Below are 16,536 nucleotides of genomic sequence, written 5' to 3'. Positions count from 1 at the left end.
CTGAAGAGGACCTTAGTCAGTTGGATTGGCCATCACCCTATGTATGAAGATGTGTTAAATCTTGATGCGAAAAAAAACCTGCAGAAGGCATAAGGGCCCATTCTACCAGAGCCAAGTCCTCCACCTCGGCTTTGGCAAGAGGGAGTACCTGTGGCTGACATCTTAAGATCGACAACATGGGTGTTTCCCTACACGTTTTCCAAGCATTACTGCTTGGATTTACAGGCGCATTGGAACAGACTTTTTACCTCCTCGGTTTTCCAGGTCTCCATGTCGGACATTCTAGTCTAACCATTACTTCAAGTCCCTCCTCTAAGGGAGGTACTGCTTGCTCTTCAATTCAAAAGGTGGGGATTCTGCAGACAGAATTATTCATCAGAAGAAAAAGATACTTGCCTTTGGTAGTGTTCTTACTGAAAGATACTCTGTTTCCTTACAGTTTCTTCACTGATCCTGCCCTCCTCTCCGTCTTGAAGTATGGTTATCTGTGATACTCTTGGACACTATACAAGGATGATTCCTTGCAATGGTTAATAAGGTTCCACAATTGTTGCGGCATTGCTACTGTTCTCGGATAGTGTAATTCTTGCTGCTTTGCCTAATTGGCGTTCATGAGAAACTGGTGTTGGCATCTGGTAATGTCTCGAAGTTGCTTCTGGCGTCGACTTGGAGTCAGCGCCGCCTACCAAAGATAAAGAGCTATGGAAAAGTTTCCAAATCCAGTCTAGCGCCTGGCATTTTCAAAAGGTGGGGAATCTCCTGGTAGATCCATAGAAAGAACTTTACTGGAGGTGAGTAATTTTTTCTTTCCTGGCAGCCACACTAGTTTTCTTACTGTCTTAGTCATTTCATCTGCTTGAGCATCCATGCCATTTATCCCAGGGCAAGATACTGGCTGTCAATTATATCTGAAAGAAACACGTAGTGATAGATTCCGTACCCTGGAATTACCCCCAGACGTCAGACTGGATCCGGAAAGTTTTCTTCATCAGGTACTGCGCATCGGAAGGTGGCATCGTGTGGCTCCGCATCCGTCGTTGGCATTGTGGTCGCTGAGATGACGTCCTGGCAGCTATTTGGACGCCACCCTCGTGCGCTGACGTCAGTTTTTTTTTTTTCGTACCAGCAAGCACAGATCCGGAGAGAGCGGTACCCCCAGTCACTTTTTGACTGAGTTTTTCGAGGCTTTTGTCTCTATTTTTTGGAGTCGTTCGACTCCTGGTGCTGTAGGATGCTCGGTTTCAAGTTCTACGGGGACTGTCTTAGTATGATGTTGGTGATGGACCCGCACCGCGTGTCTCTCTACTGCCTGGGGCGCGACCAAGACCCCAAGTCGTGCCCCGACTGCTGGGCCATGGCGCCGAAGACTTTGCGGGAGTGGCCCCGAAAGTTGCTGGATGTCCGGCAGTCGGCTCCACGCCACTGAAGGTCTCGGTCCCGCGGGAGGTTGAGCTACTGGTCACGGAGCCATCATCATTGTTCGTCGGGATCGAAGTCTTCGCACCCTGTGTCTGGTAAGACAAAGTGTCACAAGTCGAAAAAGCGCCATTGCTCTCCGACTTTCCATCGCGGCTGAGGGTGCGGGTGGTACCACCCCCGCGGCACCGGTGGAGCCTATGCACTCGCCGTCGGCCTACCCGCCCTTCCCGGGTCCGTCGGCGACTCCGGTCCAGCTGCAGGAGTTTCTGTCAGCCATGGCCCGCCTCTTTGGGCCGTCGTGCCCCGCCAGCACGCCTTCGGGCCCCGTGGGCCCGCCTGGGGCCCTTGCTCTGCATTGTCGGCGGCTCTGGCATCGCTGTCGGCTCTGGCCCCGGCATCACATGGCCCCCAAGTATCCAGGCCTGGATCCCGGTCGACGCCGGTTGACCTAGTGACACCTCCACTGACATTGACCACACCGGCACCACCTCTGACGTCGCCCGAGTCCCTGGACGACGTCGTCCCCAGCTTTAGCCCCGATGTGGACACGGCGCCGGAACGGCGTCGCGCGATTCAGATTCCGAAGCCGATGGGGCCTTTTTACCCCCATGTCCAGCCTCCTTATTTTCGGCCTGTTCATCAGCCTTTGGAGGAAGGGGAGGACTGGGAGGGGTCTGAGGACCCTCTCACAGCGCAATGTTAGTATGACCCAGACTGGGCATAAGAATTGGGGGATGCCAGTGGTCTTGACACGTCTCTTGACCTTGGCATGCTATCTCCTCCTACCGTGGCTACGGAGGAGGGTGCAAGCTACGCTGTGGTGTTGCTTAGGGCAGCAGAGGCTCTCCATCTCCCTACAGTGCCCATCAGGACCAACCTCCTGACAGAAGTGCTTCAGCCGGTGGCTACCTCTGCAGAGCCACTGCTGCCTTTTAATGATGCACTTTCTGACGTTCTTTTTGGCACCACGTCCAGGCCCAACACAGGGGCTCCTGTAGATAGTAACGTGGCCCGACGCCATTGCCCGACCCCAGGCGACCCCCTTTTCCTCTCCCAACACCCCAGCCCTGAGAGCTTGGTTGTCCAAGCTTCCATGTCCCAAAGTGCATTCTCTACCACACCCCTGGATAGGAAATCCAAGAGACTGGAACAGTTTGGGAAGAAGATTTTTTCCTCTGCCAGTTCAGGGCTGCGGTCTTTGAACACTGCATGCATCTTGGGCCGTTATTCTTACTCTGTGTGGGATACGGTAGCTCAAGTGCTGCCTCAGAGGCCCGGACAGTGCTCTCTCAGGCTATTGCTGAAGGGAGAGATGCAGCCAAGTTCACAATTTCATGTGGCCTTGACACTGCCGCTGGGCAGAGCGATTTCCACGACAGTGGCGCTTTGTCGCCACGCCTGGCTGAGGACTACTGGCTCCTCTGTCGATGTCTAGAACACTCTCATGGACATGCCCTTTGATGGCATTCGCCTTTTTGGCAACAAGGCAGATAGTGCGTTAGCGCGTTTTAAGGACTCACGGGCTACGGCCAAGCCCTTGGGCCTTTCGGCCACCCGACCTCCTCCGCCTTCTGCTTACGCTCCTTTTGTGGCCACGGAAGGGGCGGCCTGACACGTTCGCTTCAGAGCCACAGGCCTGCGCTGCAACCGTTTCAACGCAGCCACGGACGTGGGACTCGCCGAGGTGGGTCAAGGGGCCAGCGGGCTGGTCGGTCCACCTCCACCCTGGCCACCACTGCCTCAAAACCTTCCTAGTCCGGTTTTTGAGGCCCATCAAACGCCAGTGGGCGGCAGGATTCGCCATCACCTCCCCCCACTGGTGCCCGTCACTACGGACAGGTGGGTTTTACAAATTGTCCGAAGGGGCTACTCCCTCCCGTTCGAGACTACCCCTCCAGCCATGTCACCCCAGTTCCACCGCATGTCAGGGAATCACTTGGCACTTCTTCAACAGGAAGTTGGGGCCCTCTTGGCCAAGGGGGTCATCAAGCGCGTTCCTGTGCCAGAAGTAGGTCGTGGTTGTTACTACCACTACTTTCTGGAGCCCAAGAAGGACAAGGGCTTGCGTCCTATCTTAGACCTCCGGAACCTCAATCGCTTCCTCCGGAAGGAGAAGTTCAAGATGCTTACTCTGGCTCAGGTCTTGACTGCCTTATAGCCTGGAGACTGGATGGTAGTGTTGGATCTGTAGGATGCATATTTCCATATTCCCGTCCTGCCAGCCCACTGGCATTACCTGCGGTTTACGGTAGGCCACGAGCACTTTCAGTTTACCGTGCTCCCCTTTGGCCTTACCAGCACCCCCCGGGTGTTCACAAAGGTGATGGTGGTGGTCGCAGCTCATCTGCGCCGATCAGGGGTTCCAGTCTTCCCCTATCTCGACGACTGGCTGTTGAAGGCGGGATCGCCCCAGGCAGTCGTCTCCCACTTCCAGACTACGGCCGACCTCCTGCATTTGCTCAGGGTCGCCATCAAATTGCTGAAGTCGCCCCTGTTTCCCTCTCGGAAGCTCCTCTTCATCGGAGCGGTTCTGGATACGACACTCTTTCGTGTCTATCCTCCCGAATGGCGAGTCCAGGCTATTCAGGCTCTCATTCCGATCTTTCAGCCTCTATCCTGGATTTCGGTCAGGATGACCCTGAGGCTGCTGGGCCTCATGGCCTCCTGCATCCTGCTGGTCACTCATGCCAGATAGCATATGCGGGCTCTGCAGTGGGACCTGAAGTTCCAGTGGGAGCAGCATCAGGTGAACCTGTCCGACTACATCCAGATCTCAGAGGGCACGGCACAACAGCTGCAGTGGTGGCTCACAAACCGGCATTGGGTCAATGGCAGATCCCTCTCCCTTGCCCAACCGGAGCACACATTGGTGACGGATGCGTCCCTCCTGGGATGGGGCAGCCACATGGGAGAGGCGGAGATCAGAGGCCTCTGGTCTCCGGCGGAGTACCAGCTCCATATCAATCTTCTGGAGCTCCGGGCGATCCGACTTGCACTAAAGGCATTCCTTCCCTCTGTCAAGGGGAGAGTAGTGCAGGTGTTCACGGACAATACCACCGCCATGTGGTACTGCAACAAAAGGCAGGGTGGGGCCATGGACCCTATGTCAGGAGGCTCTGCGCCTCTGGACATGGCTGAAACATCAGGGCATTTCACTGGTGGTTCAACACCTTCAGGTTCACTGAACGCCAGGGCGAACAAACTCAGCTGCAGGTGCATGATGGATCACGAATGGCGTCTTCACTGGGACGTGGCACAAGGACTCTTTCAACAATGTGGAAAGACTTGGTTAGATCTATTCGCCACCGAAGAGAACACGCAATGTCAGCAGTTCTGCGCGTCGGACTTTCCAAGGTGGCACTCGCTCGTTGACACTTTTCGTTGCGAGTGGAGTTGCGGTCTGCTGTACACCTTTCCGCCTATACCACTTCTGCCCAGAGTGCTGAAGACCAGGCGTGACCTGGCCCAAGTCCTTCTTGTGGCTCGTGACTGGGCTCGAAGAGTTTGGTATCCCGAGCTACTCAGTATGACCATCGATTTCCCCCGATTCAACTGCCTCTTTGGGAGGATCTTCTGTCGCAGCAGCAGGGGACAGTCCTCCACCCAAACCTGTCCAGCCTCCACCTCCTTGCGTGGAGATTGAGCGGCGACAGTTGATTCCTTTCAACTTGCCTCCTGGAATCTGTGGCATGGTGTACAGCAAAGGCTGGATCCCCTTTCTGCCCCTCTTTCAGAAGTTCTATTGTTTCTTCTTTCTTTGGCCCAGCAGGGCTCTGCTCTGGGCACTTTTCAAGGGCTACCTTTCTGCTATTTCGGCCTTTCTCAGGCTACCTGGTCAGCCTTCTCTTTTCAAGTCCCCTGTTAATAGGTTCCTCCAAGGCATTACTCACCTTTTCCCTCCTATTCCTTTTGTGATGCCACAGTGGGACTTGAATTTGGTTCTTACATATTTGATGTGCGCTCCCTTTTAGCCTCTTCACAACTGTCCTCTACTTTTATTAACCTTGAAGACTGCTTTCCTGGTTGCCATCACCTCCACTCGGTGAGTGAGTGAGATCCAGGCTCTTTCTTGTTAACCTCCTTTTCTTTGTCCATCCGGACAAGGTTGTGCTCAGAACCCGTCCATCCTTTTTGCCAAAAGTTGTCACTGCCTTTCACATCGGGCAAAACCATCACTTTGCCCACCTTCTTTCTGCCTCTGCATCCTTCTAGAGAGGAAGCGAGGCTTCACCGTCTGGACCTAAAACGCGCGCTCTCGTTTTACTTGAACCGCACGCAACAGTTCCGGGTGGATGACCAGCTCTTTGTTGGCTACGTTGGCACCAAGAAAGGTCGGGCTGTACACAAGTGGACTATCTCCCGATGGGTCGTCTTGTGTATTAAAGCCTGTTCTTCTCTGGCTAAAAAGGCCCCCGGTGGGGCTGCGTGCCCGTTCCACCAGGGCGACGGAAGCCACTAGGGCATTGAGACGTGGTGTCCCCCTACAAGACATCTGTCAGGCAGCTACGTGGGCCTCGATGCACACTTTAACTAACCACTATTGCCTGGACAGCCAAGTCCTGAGAGACTGCTTCTTTGGCCGTTCTGTTCTCCGGGACTTCCTTGTGTGATCTTGGTTCGCAGACCCACCACCGGGGTTGGTATTGCTGGGGTATCTATTCCAAGGTAAGGAATCTATCACAACATGTTTCTTTCAGATGAACAAGTTACTTTACTTCGGTAACGATATATCTATAAGAAGCATTAGTAGTGATAGATTCCTTACCGCCCCACCCATCCTCCCCGTTATGCGAACTGATTTCTAGGGTTAATGTCATCCTTTTCAGGGCCCTAGTTTCAAGGCACCAGTGGTAAGTATCTTTCATGGCTCTGCATTCCTGGCGCGGAAAGTAGTGTACAGAACTGACGTCAGTACACGAGGGTGGTGTCTATGTAGCTGCCGCGACATCATCTCGGCGACCACAACGCCAGCGGCGGACGCGGAGCCACACAACGCCACCTTCCGACGTGCAGGGATACTGCTTACAAATTTTCCGGGTCCAGTCGGACACCTGGGGGTAATTCTAAGGTAAGGAACTATCACTACTGTTTCTTACAGATATATTGTTACCAAACGTAAGTAACTTGTTTATCAGTCCTCGACTGTCCTCAGGGTTAGGTCAGTTTGTTATTTCTATTATTGTTAGCTTCCAAGGTGGTTGGGGTTTGCATCGTATTGGATTTATGTTTGATGTCAGCTGTTATGAGTAGTTATTCAGGAGTTTGACTTTCTATGGTTACTGATCTAGAGCGCGGAGGCTGAGTTTGTCTTTTTACTTTAAGACAATGCATTCATTATCTTGTCTTCAAACCTAGCTTAAGGTTCCTAGATAGTTGTGTTCTGTGCAGCCTATGAACTTTGATCTATTGGTTGCCATTCTTCACCTTCTTGTCTACATTCGCTGGCAGGTGACCACTGCTGCTCTTTGTTGATTGATGATATTGATACATTGAGTCTCAGTACTGGCTGCTGCAGATGGGCATTGTGATTCTGCAACATATACTGTTGATGTTGGGAATAGTCATTGGCTTTAGGCCTTCTTTCCTTCCTTTGTTTTATCCCAGGCTTACATACTTCTGTAGGTAATGATAGGTGCCCGCAACACTTCTTGACCTTACCTCTTCCATAACAGACCAGACATTTTTTGTTGGCTGTTAAAAGGAAGAAATTGACACATCATCTAGTGGGTCTTGTGGTACCTAGCTCCTTGGACTTGAAGGTTCTATGTCTGTAGTTTTGGTTCTAGGTCACTAATAGCAGTTTGTCAATAGTCCGTATCGTTTTTAGATGGAGACAGGCGGCTTATGGTTATATTTTCTCTGATTATGAGTTGATCTCCCCCTACTAGTGGTTGGTCTGATTCATATGCGGTTACATTGCTCTGCCTAGTGGTTCTGCTATTTATTTAGAGAATGTTCTTGTTTTGTTCTGCATCCAGCTGCTGTTACTACATATGCATGACAGGGTCACCCTTTTGAGATGTTCTATTCTAGTTTGTCATTTTTAGGCACAGTGGTACCATGTTAGGTGCGGACACGAGTGAATAGATGAATCTGATAGAGACTACTAGCCGCAGATTCCTTCATTTAGAAGTATCCCCAGGCGTGAGACTGGATCCCGAAAACATTTTGCCCAGCATCCCTGCGCGCCGGGGGGACGGCATCACGCGACTCCGCCCAGGCGTCGTCCGCGTACGTGACGTCATCGAGGTCACATAAGTCCCACCCCGGCGCGCCTACATCAGATTTTTTTCTTTTCCGTGTGCAACGCGTATCCTGTTTGTGCTCTGGGCCTGTTTAGGCCTTTCCCTTCTGCTATTGCTGCGTGTGTGGGAACAGTGTGCGAATCCCTCGTGCTTTAAAACTTGTTCGTCGTGTGGCCGCCTCATGTCGGTGACGGATCCTCACCCCATCTGTATGTGGTGTTTGGGGGATCAGCGTGAGGCGTGCCAGCAGATGAAGCCGAAGTCCCGGCGTGAGCGACGGATGAAACGTCTGTCGGCTCGGGTGTCCAGGTCTGCGGCGTCATCTCGGCCGGCCCCTGAGGAGGGTTCTCGGACCAGCGGCTTCCCTCGCCGACTTCGGTCTTCTCCCAGGTTGCAAGTGCGCCGCTCACCTCTTGGTAAGTGTCGCAGTTTGTTCCAGAGGGTCGGGTTCCGGCCTGTCGGAGGCTCTCCGAGGGTGGTGCGGCCCCGCGTGTCGTCCCCTTATCCGCCGTTTCCCGGCGTGGGGGTGACCAGAGCCCAGATGGAGACATATGCGGCGGCTTTGAAGGCCTCGCTGGCTTTTCCTCCTCCTCCTTCTCCTCCTGGGACGTCGGCGGATCCCTTGCAGTGTGCGGGGCCCTCCGCGGCGTCGCTGGCGGCTCCAGCCCTGGTGCCTTCTGGTTCGGATCCAGGCTCGGACGATGTGGTGCTGTTGGGGTGCGGCTCTTCGGGGGTCCCTCCTTCGGACCATGGCGTTTCTGCTTTGCCGCAAACTCCCACAGGAGTCCCTGTGGTGTCGCGGGAGGTCGCCGGGGCTCGGAGCGCACCCCCGAGCCCCTCGGGGCTCTCAGGACAGAAGGAGGCCTTGTCTGAGGTGACGCCGTTCGGCGCCGGGTCCTGCCTCAGGCTGCGGACTATTCGGCGCCGGGCCGACGTCGGGTTGTTGACTCGTCTTTGGACGCCTCCTCTTCTCCAGAGGTTCGGCGGTTGCTGGTGTCATCCTCGCAGACTATTCGGAGACGGGCCGCCGTGTCGTGGCTTTTTTACCGACGTCGTCTAAAGGCGGCTCCTCACCGTTTCCACGACCGCTGTCTTCGCCGGAGGAGTTGCAAGTCCCCCACTCTTCGGTCCCTCTTCCTTCCTTTCGGCCCTGGCCATTCCTTCCTCCGGTTGGCTTGGGGGATGGCGCCTTAGCTTGCAGCCGTCACCTAACGAGGAGCTGCTATCCCCTCCGCGGGGCCCTACGGAGACGGGTGCGGCTTTTGCCCGCGCTGTTTCGACAGCTGTGGGAATTTTGCGCATGGGTGATCCAGCTACCCATTTTCCTGCAGATCATCTTCTAGAGGTTCTCCATCAGGGCTCTGGTGGTAGGGAACTGTTGCTTCCCTTCGAGGTTTCACTCCACTCTTCTCTCTTGGGAACTTGGGGCCGTTCCGCCACGGGGGACCCGTTGCCCCAGCACCTTCTGCACCGCCACCATCCGGCACCGCGTGATCCGGTCTGCCTTTCTCCTCACCCTTCAACCAGAGGCCCCCTTTTGCAGTCTGCCTTTCCTGCTTTGCCGCTCCTGTTGTCTCCCCCTTCCCGGGAGGCCCGCTGACTGGACTCTTGGGGGCGCAATATGTTTGCCTCCACCAGTGCGGCTCTGCGCGCCCTTAACACACTGTGTGTTTTGGCTAGGGCCACTTCTTGCTTGTGGCACTCGGCAGAGTCCCTTATGTCTGCCGCTTCTCAGGAGGGTGCTTGTGTGGATTTGAGACATCACGTCTTGGATGATCGGGAGCTGGCGGCGTTTATCCTTCGCTCCACTTTGGACATCTCGGAGGTGTTGGGTCGTGCCATGGCTTCTTCGGTTGCCCTTCGTCGCCATGCCTGGCTTCGGGACAGTCTGTTCCCGGAGAATGTTTGAGAACGGCTGGTGGACCTTCCCTTCGATGGTGCTCTTTTGTTCCATTCCCCTGCGGACTCAGCCATCCAGAGGTTCTTGGCGGGGCTTCGTCCTCCTCCTCCTCCCCGTCCTTCTTCTCCTCCTCAGTGACATGCGTGTTGCTCTGGTTCTTGGAGCTGTTCTTCCGTTGGGGCGGGTCGCCCCAGTTGTCTGGCTGAGGCTGTGGTTCTGTTGGCTGCTGGCCAGCCCTTTTTGACTGTGTGTTTTTCCTTTGGGTTTTTCACACCATGCTGGGCCTGAGATTGGGCCGTCTGCATTCCCCTCTGGCCGCTTGATAGTTTTTTGCCGCAGGTCTTTTTTGTTGTCCTCTGCTGCGGAAGTTTCTTCCTCAGAGGTTCCCATGTCTTGGGATCTGACATTTCCCATGTGGGGCAGGGTTGGTTGTTATATAGCCCTGGTATGTGCTGGGGAGTTGTGGTCACCTGCGGGCTTCTGCTCTTCGTGGCGTTATGGCATGTTGCGGATGCAACCTTCTTCTTCGCCTTCTTGCTTTGAGTGTTCGTTCTGTGGTATCCCTGGAGTCTGGCAGAGCTTGCCAGTGCCGCCCTCTTGTTCTTTCTGCACTGTTGTGCCCTTTTTGGGGATTTAGTGGGACTGTCATCCTGCCTTCTCCTTGGAGTCTCTAGGCTGCTCTTCTCCTTTGGCGCCATCCTGTCTGGGATTGCCTTTGCTCCTCCTCTTCTCCTTGGAGTCTCTAGGTTGCTCTTCTCCTTCGATGCTCCTTTCCTTGCCTTGGCCTTGGGCGGAGGTTTTGTTGCTTCACGTGGGGCGTGGGGTGTTTGACCCCTTTGCGCCTTGCCTTGTTTCCTCAGCTGAGTGGGGACTGGCTATCTTCTTCACTTCGTTTCCCCTTGCCTGTTGGACGGGGCTTCTCGTCCTGTTTTGGACTCGGCCCCTGGGCGGTCCTCTGTCGTGCCCCGGTGGGTGGGGTCCTCTCGCAGACCCTCCTTCCCCTTGGGTATGGCTAGGGTATCTATTCTATGTGAAGGAATCTGCGGCTAGTAGTATCTATCAGATGTACGAGTTACTTACCTTCAGTAACAATGTATCTGGTAGAGACGATTCTAGCCGCAGATTCCTTCATGGCCCGCCCTTCTTCCCCGTTCTGCGAGGGCTTGTGATTTGGTCTTTTGCACTCGCTTCCCTGTGGGTGGCTGTGTCTTCTATGAGTACATTCTTTCCCTCTTTCTGTCGGGCTGCCCCCCTTTTTCCTCCCCGTTGTCACATGGGAGGATAGGTTTGTTGGTACTTCTGGCTCTTTGCGACCCTTGAGGTTGGGGTCTTTTGGCGGTGCCTCTTCCCTTGTTCCTAGTGGGGTTGTCACACTCTGTGATGGGGATGCCTTGTAAGTTTTGTCGTTCCCTGTGTGTCCCCGACTGGTTCCCCTTCCTTGTCTTTGGTTGGGGTTGTAGTCCTGTTGCATGTTATCGTGACATTTTTACATATGTCCCTTGTCTCTGGGGGGGGGGGCCTGTCGCTGTACTGGCAGAGTTGATGCCCTGTTCTTTATTCCTTTCCTGCCTTTGGGTACTGCAGTGCCGGGTGCTGCTCCTTATGGTGTTGTTCCTCACCATTCCCTTTTGCTGCTCTTTCGCACACTGTTCCTATGCGCTCACAGTTTTGTCTGCTGACTCCGCGTTGTGGCGCGGAAAAGTTCTCAGAAGAAAACTGACGTAGGCGCGCCGGGGTGGGACTTATGTGACCTCGCTGACGTCATGTACGTGGATGACACCTGGGCAGAGTCGCGTGATGCCGTCCCCCTGTCGCGCAGGGATGCTGGGCAAAATGGTTTCCAGATCCAGTCTCATGCCTGGGGATAATTCTACGTGAAGGAATCTGCGGCTAGAATCGTCTCTACCAGATACATCGTTACCGAAGGTAAGTAACTCGTACGTTTGGTCAACCTACAAGGGTTTGCATTATGGTCCCATTGCGCTAGTGCCCTCTTCATACTCTGTTGCAAATTGTCTACTTTGCTTGGTTGAGGGAGAGTATTTCCCCAGTTATTGCAAGACCTGTGTTTTCATGCATACTCTGTTTATTTCCTGGGAGCTTGGTGGTTGTTTTAGCCGTAGGGTTCCTTCTCTGACTCGGGGCATTCCATGGGCAGTGTGGATACCCTTGGTTTACATTTACGTTGGTTGCGTTGCCTTACGCAGCAGGGTTTATTCATTGCTGCCAGCTTTTCCTGGGTCAGCTTTTTCTGCTGATTTTGTCTGTGTTGTGTTTTCTGACACATTTTTAGGTCTTGCCTAAAACAGCACATGTGCTGTCTGTTATCAAACATGTTGGCTTACTGTTCGCTTAAAGACCACCGATGATTACCATTGGCTGGCTTTGTCTCTCTCACTTGCCTGATTCTTAATTTTCAGCTTCTGTAGGCTTTCTCTCCTCTTTTGTTTGCCCTTTCCATGAAGTATAGATGCATTACTTGTGTCCTTCCGCTGCTCACTTTATAGGTGCTTTTTTTTCTTTTTGTTTAAGCACTCTACAAGAGTGCACGTATTTTCCAGGTGTTTACCTCTTGTACTTCTACCCCTTCATGTTGCCCTTGGCTGTTCTCCTTCAGTTGCTGTTCTTGCTTCCCCACCACTCCCTGGTTTGCTCCATCAGAACGCCGTTGTCTGTTTGAGTATCCAGACGCTTCTGTCCACCCTCCATTGTTATTGTGTTTCCTCCTGCCAAAGTCCTTTTGCTTCCCCAGCCATGTCCTGTGTTCTTCCCCCGTCCCTCCATGGTCCTCTTGCTCCTGCCCTCAGTTGTCTTTCTTCCGCAGTCCCTTCTGCCCACCCTCCATTGTCTGTGTTGGCCCCAGCCCTTCCTGTCCTTCCTCTGTTGTTAGTTTGCTGCTCCAGACCTACCATCCACCTTCCATTATCCGCTTGTGGCCTCCGCTCCCGCCCTACCTCCATTCCCAGATTGCTGCCCTGTCCCTTTCCACTCGCCCTCTGCTGCCAACTTGTTTCCCCAGCCTCTCCCTCCCCCTTTCATCCGTATGCCGGGTTGCTTCCTTCAGCTCCTCCATCCCACTATCCCACTGTCAGCTTGCCACTTCTGCACCTCCCACATACCCAGCCTCCTTTTTCAGCATGCTTCCACCCATCCTTCATTGTCCGCTTGCTACCCCTGTTGCTCTTGGCCACCCCACCCTTAATTCTCAGTTTTCTTCCACTGTATCCTGCCCAGTAGCCATTTGATTCCCCAGCCCGTCCTTGCTTCCCTCTAATGTCAGTGTGCGTTCCTAGCCCCTCACACACACCCTCCATTGCCAGTTTGCTTCTCCAGACCCTTCCCCAGCTTCCCGCCCACCTTCCGTTGTCGGAGTGCTTCGCCATTGTCTGTCACTTGTCCTCTCCTCCACCTGTTTTCTTCTTTCCCACCCTCCCTTCTTGTGCTGCCTCGTCCCCAACCCAGTCCCCCATTTATTTATTTATACTTACATTTAAAAAAAAATGCTCTCGCAGTGCCCATGTCATTGCGTTTTGTTAACGTTTTAGCCATGCTGCACAACAGCTGCACTGCTGTGCAAGACGACTAAAAACCATTGCCAAACCCAATGGCTTTCATAGGCGAGACGTAGTAACTATGTCAATGCTTGGTCCTTTGTGGGATGGCTTAGTGCTTTCTTCTAGTGATTTACAGCTCACACCTTTCCAAGCCTATTTCTTTTCAGGATGGGATACCTCAGTGCCCAGTTGCAACCAGCTCGCTTTTCCTGTTCCACCAGGCCCATTTTTAGTATCTGAAAAATTGTTCTGGTAAAATTGCATGAGGTGTTATTTCCGGCTGGATAGTATCTATGTACCTAACGCCACTCTACTTAATCTGGGCCGTAGTGTCCGTTTGTCAAGTGTGCCTCCTAAAGCCAAACCTGGATTTTGGTTAGCTATAACACTTTGTCTGGATTTGTAGGTTTGTACTGCAGCTATAAAAAACAAAATATTCTGTTAATTTAGATGGATTTGTAACTCTTGTAACAACAATTGAAATTGTGTCCATATGTATGAAAAGGTTTTTAAAAATCCTGGATTGCATTTTCAGAGTAAAGGCTATCAAATGTCCGTAGCGAAAACAATGGTGGAGATTCTGAAATTAATTCTCTACCTTGAAAAAGGTAAGAATTTGAGATTTGAATTTAATTTATTTGTATGGTGTCCCTAAGTGTATTGCTAATATGTTAACTTTGTCTTTACTTTAGAGGATCGACTGATGGTCACGTATTTTGCTCAACAGTTAAAAATCTTTGAAGCACTCTCCAGTTTACAGGTAAGAGTTGTTGAGCTGAATTACATACAGAAGTTCTTGATGTTCTCTAGTGTGCCAGGCATCCTTCCACAAGAGCTGTATATTTGAGCAGTGGTTTGGTCTTCGCTGTGTACGTGAATGACAGTTCTATTATCAACACGCTGAAGTTCTTAATATTCTGCACTATCTGACTGAAAAAGATTTAAATGTAGGCTTAGAGAAAGGGCAACTTGCATTTTCTTTCCTGATCATGGAACCCACTTTAAGCTCCCTCTAGTAACACGGTTTCTTAAAGTGGAACAGAGAAAATAAACTCCTATGCGTTTCAGGGTTCTCCAGTGGGATCTCAACCTGGTTCTCTTTTGTATGGGGCCTGTTTGAGGATTTACACTTTTTCTTGATGTTCCTGACATCAAAAAGTGACTTTTTGGTAGCTTTGACCGTGGGCTGCTTTGGGCGACTTCATAGAAGGAATCTGTGGCAGTGGGGGAAAAAAAATATTTCCTGTCATTATGACTGCCACAAATTGCTGATCACACTCTACTTCCCCTCCAATGGGTGATGCTTTTTTTTGTGGTCTTTCTTTTGACTCCTACCTTTGCGTTTATGCCATCTGTATGGATACAGAAAAACCTGGGGAAAGTGACATTCTTTTGTTAAGCTTCATTCTTTATTTGACTTCCAAAGTCAATTCCACTCTTTCTCGTTCCACAAATGACATTGCGCAGCAACTCATGACGTTCTGAACCTCTTGCTACTGTTAAAGTGGTACAGCTAAGAAAAGTTCCAGATCCAGTGTATCTTGTGTAAATAAGTTTACTATAAGGGGCTGTTGTGTCCATCAGAAAGAAAGTTACGTAGAGTTTCCTGTGACAGTATTTGTTCTTTGATAATGCTTAGAATGTTTCTTTATAAGGTTAGCTACTCCTTTTAGTCCTGATGCCTCCAGTGCAAGTTGCACATTTATGATGCTGGGACCACTGTGTTGACAGTGACATCATAGTGTTACATGGTTTGTCTTGCAATGGGGTCACCACATGGCAGATAAGTGGATGGTAAAATTATTTTGGATCGACTCTTATGCTTGGCAATACTTCTAGATAAAAAATGTATGGTAAGATGGAGTATCCATCAGAAAAGGTCTTAGTCAGTGTTGTCATATCATGGGCAGTAGTCCATGATGGATATTCCAAGACCAAATAGAATGTATAAATCTGGATCTCTGTTACCCTGGGACAGTGGCTCCAAAGTTTCCTTGCCATTCTATTGTAACTTTATTTCTTAGGCTTGTCCGAACACAGATAGACCGCTGAAGGCCATTAAATGTGGCTAAGGTGAATGCTGTAGATTTAGGTCCTGAGTACGAGTTGGACAATATTGAGGTAACAATAAATTCATTCAAATTTACTTTTACTGCCCTAGTAACCAAATCACAAATTAAATCACATGGAATGGGAAATTACTGCATGGGTACGATTTTTCCACTCATAATAGTACACGGAATTCCCTATTCCGTGTATACATTTACCACCTGCTGTGCACAGATGATAAAAGCATGCGAGAACCTCCGGCCAAAGTGGGGATAGTCCTAGAGGGAAGGTATTTTCTGTCAGGGGATGCTTTGAATGCTTCCCTATCTGTCAGAAGTGAAAATGGGGAATGAGGTTTTACTGGTGCTGCAGCCAAAGTGGCCTGCCATTCTTGCGGCAGAAAAAAAAAGGCCATGGTTTTGCCCACTCCTGGAAAAAACGGATGAGGAAAAACCTTCCAACTTATAATCAGGCAGAGCAGAGCTCCATGCATTTATTCCACATCTCCTGACTTGTAATCATGGCTTTATTGGCGCAATGATCAACATCAAGAAAATCTTGATTAAGATCATTAGCTGAATTTGATGAGAGAAATCTCATGAGAGTGGTGAACTCTGCTCAGCTCTCTCCTGCTTCGTGGGATTGGATAGAACAATCTTAGTTAAGGGACTGCATAGAAAAAACCCATGAGGGCAGAACAAGTTAGTGTCATCTCTAGTCATTACTTAAAAGTAAGGATAAATTCACATCAACCTATACGTAGCTTCTGTATGTTGTTTGGTACCAAATTTATAATGATTAGTGGTTATTTTGGCTTGTTTTCCGGGGTGTTCTACATTTAATCCAGGGCAAGAATAGTGATCTGAGGCTATATGTTAAAGTGAAGTGTAAAATAAAAACTTTAAACATGGAAGTAAATTTGTATGTATTCTTAAGTGTGCTTTCTTCCTGTCCTGATGCTTTCTAACATATTTCTCACTGTACCTCTGGGAGAGTCTCCTCTTCATAGAATGTTTTAAAATATTCTAAAACTCAGAACCTGTAATGCGAAGCATGCAATCTTTTCCATTAAGATCTCATTTTTACCCGGAGGTTCATCCCATTATATTTTAGCAGTGTAGTGTGCTTACCTTCCATTCTCAAAGTCAAATAATATCCTATGATACATTTTTCATGCGTTCTCCCCCTTACAGCTGTAGCTTTTGTACTTATCTGTGGTAATTTATACATTTCTTACCTTATGCTTCGAAGCATGCATTATTGCCTCATGATTAGCGGAAAACCACTGCAAGTTTGACCACCTTTGGGCATATGAGGTAAGTTTTCGATAATACCATTTACGCTTTGCATAGCCCAGGTAAAACTAAAA

At 50.8% G+C, this 16,536-nt stretch overlaps 1 protein-coding gene across 2 annotated transcripts in view; it reads left to right on the top strand.

The window, feature by feature from the left end:
* Positions 1 to 16,536, top strand: part of KNTC1 (kinetochore associated 1) — a 1,031,844-nt gene that overhangs the window by 293,601 nt on the left and 721,707 nt on the right. For both annotated transcript variants that reach the window (XM_085636469.1, XM_085636468.1), the window contains exons 32-33: positions 13,654 to 13,726; positions 13,811 to 13,878. In XM_085636469.1, coding sequence (XP_085492595.1) covers positions 13,654 to 13,726; positions 13,811 to 13,878 — 141 coding nt within the window. The remainder of the gene's footprint in view (positions 1 to 13,653; positions 13,727 to 13,810; positions 13,879 to 16,536) is intronic.

This window comes from Triturus cristatus, chromosome 11 (assembly GCF_964204655.1).
Source record: "Triturus cristatus chromosome 11, aTriCri1.1, whole genome shotgun sequence".
In the NCBI taxonomy this organism is placed as follows: domain Eukaryota; kingdom Metazoa; phylum Chordata; class Amphibia; order Caudata; family Salamandridae; genus Triturus; species Triturus cristatus.
The sequence above is the reverse complement of the archived record's forward strand: the minus strand, read 5'-3'. Positions and strand labels throughout refer to the sequence as shown.